Source organism: Solea solea, chromosome 16 (assembly GCF_958295425.1).
Source record: "Solea solea chromosome 16, fSolSol10.1, whole genome shotgun sequence".
NCBI lineage: Eukaryota > Metazoa > Chordata > Actinopteri > Pleuronectiformes > Soleidae > Solea > Solea solea.
This window is the reverse complement of record NC_081149.1, coordinates 10688417-10694204: the sequence shown is the minus strand read 5'-3', so window position 1 is coordinate 10694204 and position 5788 is coordinate 10688417. Positions and strand designations below refer to the sequence as shown.

Genomic DNA, 5788 nt, shown 5'->3' with positions numbered 1-5788 from the left:
GGCGAGAGTATAAATAGATGGACAAACGTGGACGCCCCTTCCCCTGTGTGTGAAAAAAGCAGCAGCAGCAGCAGCAGCAGAAGAGAGACGCAGCTCCTGTAGAGCTGTGTTCACTCTGTGAGTTTACATGAGAAGAAGATAAGAAGCTTCTGAAACGAGGCCAAGTCTCATCTGTGGTATCACCACATTAACCAGGGCACAGGCTCAGGCCTTGTAGTTAATGTGGTTCATGATCTGTTTCCATACATTTTCATATTTAATGTGGATTATATTTGACCTGGGGTGATACAATCATTTAAGAGACATAGTTAACTCATTGTTTGGCATATGGTTCAAACATATTATCAGCCAAATAGCTAAATATATTTTATTATTCAACTTGTTTTTATTATTATTAATATTTATGTTATTGCCTTAGGACTATCAGTTTTTTGGGGGGGAATTTGGTTGAACTTACCCTTTATTTCTTTGTGGTTTTCAATTTATCCTCCACATAACGGTGTAGGAAATATCTCCACACTGCCCCCATCTGTTCAAACTGTGCAGTTACAAAGGGCAGGCTGATAGCAGCATACAGTACAGACTTCTGGTGTTGTACTGAAATGCAGGCACTGATCTGTGAGGCAATTGTTTATAGAAATGTTTCTCAAATGAACAGTGCAACTTGAGTGGTAAAAAAAACAAACTCAAAAAATGTAACATAAACACAGGTGTGACCTATTCCAGTTATTGCACCATAATTTTCTTCAGAAAAACAAACAAAAACATAAAATTAAATAAAAGAAGGCAATTTCCTCCCGTGTTTACAAGTCAAAGCTTTGGTGAAACAAGATTAACTAACTCAACGTTCAAATCCTCATAATAGTGTTTTTAAACAGAATTTTTCGAGGTAACGTTCAACAAAAAAAAAGAAGCAGCATTAACTGTGAAATGGCTTGTGGAATTTAAATTATAAAGAATTGTTTTGCCAGTTCGATAAAAAATTAAAGTGTTAATACAAATGGTCGATCATGGGAGTGTTACACAAAAATCAGAAGACCCTCATGATGTTTTTCGAACAGTCCAAAAACTCTGAACAACGATGGATGTTATGGCATGAGACTGGTGAGTGTGGCGAAGGTTTTCTTCAGTGCCGTGTGAAGAAAGGATGAGCCAGAGCTTCAGCAGCTGAGATGCGGCTGCTGGGACTGAATGTCAAACATTTCTGCAGGTGAGGAAACATTATATGAGTTATGTTAAATCACTTTGTTTGGTGAATTTCTACAGACACCCAGAGGGTGTGTCTGAGGGCGCTTTCACACCAGAGCTGTTTGGTCCACTTTAAACGGACCAGATTTTGTTTCCTTGTTTCCTCATCGTTTGGTTTGAAAACTCATTAGAATTCTGGTGCAGACCAAACAAGCGGACTCTCCTCGCCCTCCTGAAAACGTGGGTCTCGGACTGTCCAGGGAACCAAAGAGAGAAAGTGAGGGTAGCATGCAGCCTCGCCTGCTGCTTGTACTGGGAAACTTCTTGTGAAAACCAATAAGGTTTGAACACCAAAGTAAAAACAAGACCAGCTCCATTTTTTTGTTTTTGCGGTGAACATGCCGGTTGAAGGGGAGGGATTTTCGTCCCTGGGCAATTGATGAGCCGGGTTTTCTTCTTCCTCATGCATTTTTTTTGTCTTCCTTTTTTATTCCAGCTGTTTTAACTGTGTGACGTTGTCAACGCAGTTTGGTCTGGTAACAAAAGTGCAGTGTGAAAGTGATGGGTGTGAGTTCTGGTGTGAAAGCGCCCTTACTGACTTTCTGCTGTCTTTACCTCTACCGCCTTCATGAGGTGCACATTCAAATATTTTGACAGCTGTTGCATGACCTAACATGACGTTTTGTGCTATTTATGTCTCCCTCAGGATGAAGCGTTCTAATATACTGATTCTCTGACTTTTGCCAACACTTAATCATTTCATAGTCCACAATGCTACAGTGTACAGTAATCATTCTTTACTCGGCCATAGCTGCTCTTTGCTTTTCATGCTAATTTACAACATGCTGACACCCTTTCTCTCTGTGTGTGTGTGTCTAACCCCAGGTGTGGAACAAAAAAAAAAAGCATGGCAACATTTCAAATCTGCTCACAGCCAGCAGGTCGTTCTCCTCTGGGCCCAGGATGTGCAGCGGCATGTTGCGGGAAACCTTTGGTCCCCAGCTGAATGAGTATGAGAACGGGCTGTCGGTCGGCCAGTCCTCAGCACCAGGAAAACCAATAAACCTGGGGGAAAAATGGTTTAACCAACAAAGACCAGGACATAAAAGCTACTCTGACATTATCCATTTATTTAATAACAAATAAAAGGTGAAAACAAATGTCTCGCAGCAGATGGACACCCTTTAATTGCATTACAGATCCATAGTTGCTGAATAATTTGAAATGAACAAAGGCTAAAAGACTAAAGCACTCATATTTATGGCTGAATTTAAAAGAATAGTTTGGGTTCTTTTTTTTTCCAGCATCTTATATGTGCATCCCTCTCATTGAAAACACGGTTGCCATAGTAACACCAGATAAAACAGATTTAACCCACTCAACAAAAGGTTGTCCTAGGAAAAATCAATGCCAGCTTTAAGTTTTTTTTCTATCTTCAAATGATATTCATTGCTTAATCACACCAAAGTCCATGGAGAAAATCTGCTTGCAGGGAAATGGGAGTTGCTGGTTTGTGCCACTCAGTGAATTCTGAAAGAAGGTTTTCAAATATAAAAGTTACGTAATAACACATTTGAACCTAGTGATGGAGGCAGCAGTGGATCATCAACTCCTGCCTGCATTGATGTAAAATCACTGAATTTCTCTATGGACTTTGGTGTGGGGAGTGTGAAGTTTATAAAGTGACACAGACTTGAGTTTCCCTTTGGAAAAGGCTGCTTAACAGGTAATCTAAAGCTTAGGGTGTGATTTTTATTAGGTGAGCATTTTGCTAATGAACTAAAATCAGTACTCCCTTGCACCCTTGCTGGCGGCCATGCCTGCCAGTCTAATGTGGCAGAGAGCAGTCAGCTGTTAAAGATCTTGACAATGTGTCCGTACCTCATATAACCACATTCCAAAATTGGAACTCTCACTTTACACACACACACACACACACACACACACACACACACACACAGATCAGCAGCATAGATAATAATGCTTACTATGTGTGAAGAAAGGAAGGAAAATACTCACTCAAATATTTTTTGCAGCTGCTGCACCTCTGTAAAAGCCTGAAACAGCGGTCTGTTGGAAACAACAAAATGCTACATGACGTCGTCGCCTTCATTTGTTTCCAACTACCCAGACTCTCCTATAGCCACTGACACACTCGGCTGTCCTTACCTCAAGAGGAAGAGCTCAGCAAAGATGCAGCCAGCACTCCACATGTCCACAGAGGACATGTAGACAGACCTCAGCAGCACCTCGGGAGCTCTGTACCAGAGTGTCACCACCTGAGAGCAAAGAGATTAAAACACAAAAACAGGGATTAAAAGGAGTGACAAGAACATTTTTCACCACAGGCAGACGCACAGAGAATGACTGCAATGAGACTAAAAAGCATGATGAGCAGTTTACATTCAGCACGACTGCTTCACTTACCTCTGGAGTGAGAGCAATATTGAAGGTGTAGATGCGTGCCATTCCAAAGTCAGCAATTTTAACTTCTCCTCGGCTGCTGATCAGGACATTTTCTGGTTTCAGGTCACGGTGCAGCACCATGTTAGTGTGTAAGAAGTCCAAACCCTGCAGCAGCTGCAGCATCACATTCTGTACAATACCGACACAAAGCAACACAGAGCAGGACCTTGGGTTTCTTGTATTTCTGGGGACACAATCACAAAAAGTCATATACACGTGGCAGCTCGCCTACGACAGGTCACACCTTAATACAGTCAGAACTCATTCCAGCAGCAGGAACCTTGGAGAGGTAGGTGGACAGGTCCTGGTCGATGTATTCTAACACCAGTGTCAGGTCCAGGCTGTGGCCCACTGGTTCAACCGATGCATCCAAAAGCCTGAATAAAAAAAAAAAACAATACATCTCATAGCAGAACAAATAAAAAACAATAATGTAGCAAGATTCAAAATGGTGTCATGTGTTCGTAAACAGGCTGAATCGAAACCTTTCATGTTGTGGCAAAACAAAGAGTAAATAAACCCAATTTTGATTTTTATCAAACACATTTAAATATAATTAATAAAAAAACAGAGCTACAAGCACAAATGTCAAATAGGAGTGAAAGCATTGGTCAACACAAATGTTACAGAAGGTGTACTTTCTGATGCCAGTCGGTAGCGCAATGACTGGTTTTGCAGATTATCATCATGGACCGACTGGTTCTACAGAGAACATGAAAAAGAACGGAGGCTGAGCAGAAGTCTGCTGCATGGCTAGTGGGAACACAAGATTTAAAAAATGTGTTTACTGCACCACTTGCTCTTTGTAAAGCAAAGAGGGATCGCAGAAGTTACAGAGGAAACTAAACTGGTCCACTTTTACCACATCATCATTATTCATATTTAGTGGGGCTCCAGATAATGATTATTTTCACAATTCACAAAAATGTTATGTTATGTTTTGTCCACAATGAAAATACTCACATTTAAGAAGCTGAAAAAGCAGAAAACATGTTTACATTCTTTAAAATGAAAACACTCAAACAACCGATTAATCTTGTATAATCTTAGTAATCAAGTAATTGTTTTAGGCCTAATATTCAGTTATAGCGTGGACATGAAACTTACTTGATAATGTTGGGATGGTTGAAGGATTTCATCTTACGCAGCAGCGACACCTCCCGGATGATGAAGGCGGGGATGCCATTGTCTGAAGCGCTTGCGTGGAAATTGAATTTCTTCACCGCTAGGAGGCGCTGCTCCTCCCCCACCTCTCTGGCTTTGTACACTTTAGCGTAGGAGCCTTCGCCTACTTCTGACAGCAGCTCGAAGCACAACGGTTTAATGCAGGCGTCCATTTTCTTCCAAAATGAGGGTCAATTAACCACAATTGTCCACAAACATGTCCATTTTAGAATGACAATACTTAAAAATGCCGTTTTTAGATATATATAATAATATATAAACCTGCAGTCACCTGGTTTGAGGTTAATACGGTGTTCAGGTTAGCTAGCAGGTAATTATCACCTGTTAAAGTCATGAGCTACAGGTAATTACTGTAAATATGTTAATTAAATAATGTTAATGTGTTGAATTTTAGCTTGTGTCGCCTTCACTTACCTCTACGTTAGTCTACAGACGGATGTCGACACTGACCTGCCGCCAGTTTGACAGCAATATCGGAGAAAATCACACCCCTTTTGTCTGCGAACTAATCAGAAAGCTAAAAAATTGACATTTTTTCCACTGTGTCCACTCCTCTTTCACGTGTTCACCTGCTGCTTGTCGTTAATGTCAGAGTGTGTGAACACATGATGATGCGTTCAGGTACAAAATGAGGGGCGTCCTGTTTGGAGTCCAGTGAACAAAAACAAAATAAACAAACAAAATAAATAAACAGTTAAGGGTTAAGAGGAGATTAAATGGGTCTTTACCATAGACAACATGCAGGATTTAATTTACATTAATATAAATTAGTGTTGCGGCCACTAATACTACTTGTTATTATTTTTTCTGATTTGACTCATAAAATAAGAATAATAATATTGGTTGGTGTTTAACCATAGACAATCCATATATATTTAATTTACTAAAGAAAGAGAATGCACTTTTGTTTAGAAAAATTTGATTAGATTATCAAAATAGTTAGGCAGTA

At 40.2% G+C, this 5788-nt stretch overlaps 1 protein-coding gene across 1 annotated transcript; it reads right to left on the bottom strand.

Moving 5' to 3' along the window:
* Positions 1-399: 399 nt before the first annotated feature.
* cdk21 (cyclin-dependent kinase 21) lies at positions 400-5236 on the bottom strand. The gene is made up of 8 exons (XM_058653149.1): positions 5111-5236; positions 4762-4994; positions 3899-4031; positions 3616-3783; positions 3358-3467; positions 3208-3258; positions 2121-2253; positions 400-1204 (listed from the first exon to the last, which is right to left on the bottom strand). Exons 1-8 carry the CDS (start codon positions 5171-5173, stop codon positions 1127-1129), a joined length of 969 nt encoding a protein of 322 aa, XP_058509132.1. The 5' UTR covers positions 5174-5236; the 3' UTR covers positions 400-1126.
* Between the last annotated feature and the right edge of the window lie 552 nt (positions 5237-5788).

Excerpts from the sequence above, each read along its gene's own strand:
- cdk21 (XM_058653149.1), bottom strand. The coding sequence starts at position 5,173 with ATGACTTTAACAGGTGATAATTACCTGCTAGCTAACCTGAACACCGTA. Across the intron at positions 4,995-5,110 it reads CCGTATTAACCTCAAACCAG|AAAATGGACGCCTGCATTAA; the intron begins GTGACTGCAGGT and ends TCATTTTGGAAG. Across the intron at positions 3,468-3,615 it reads ATATTGCTCTCACTCCAGAG|GTGGTGACACTCTGGTACAG; the intron begins GTAAGTGAAGCA and ends CTTTGCTCTCAG.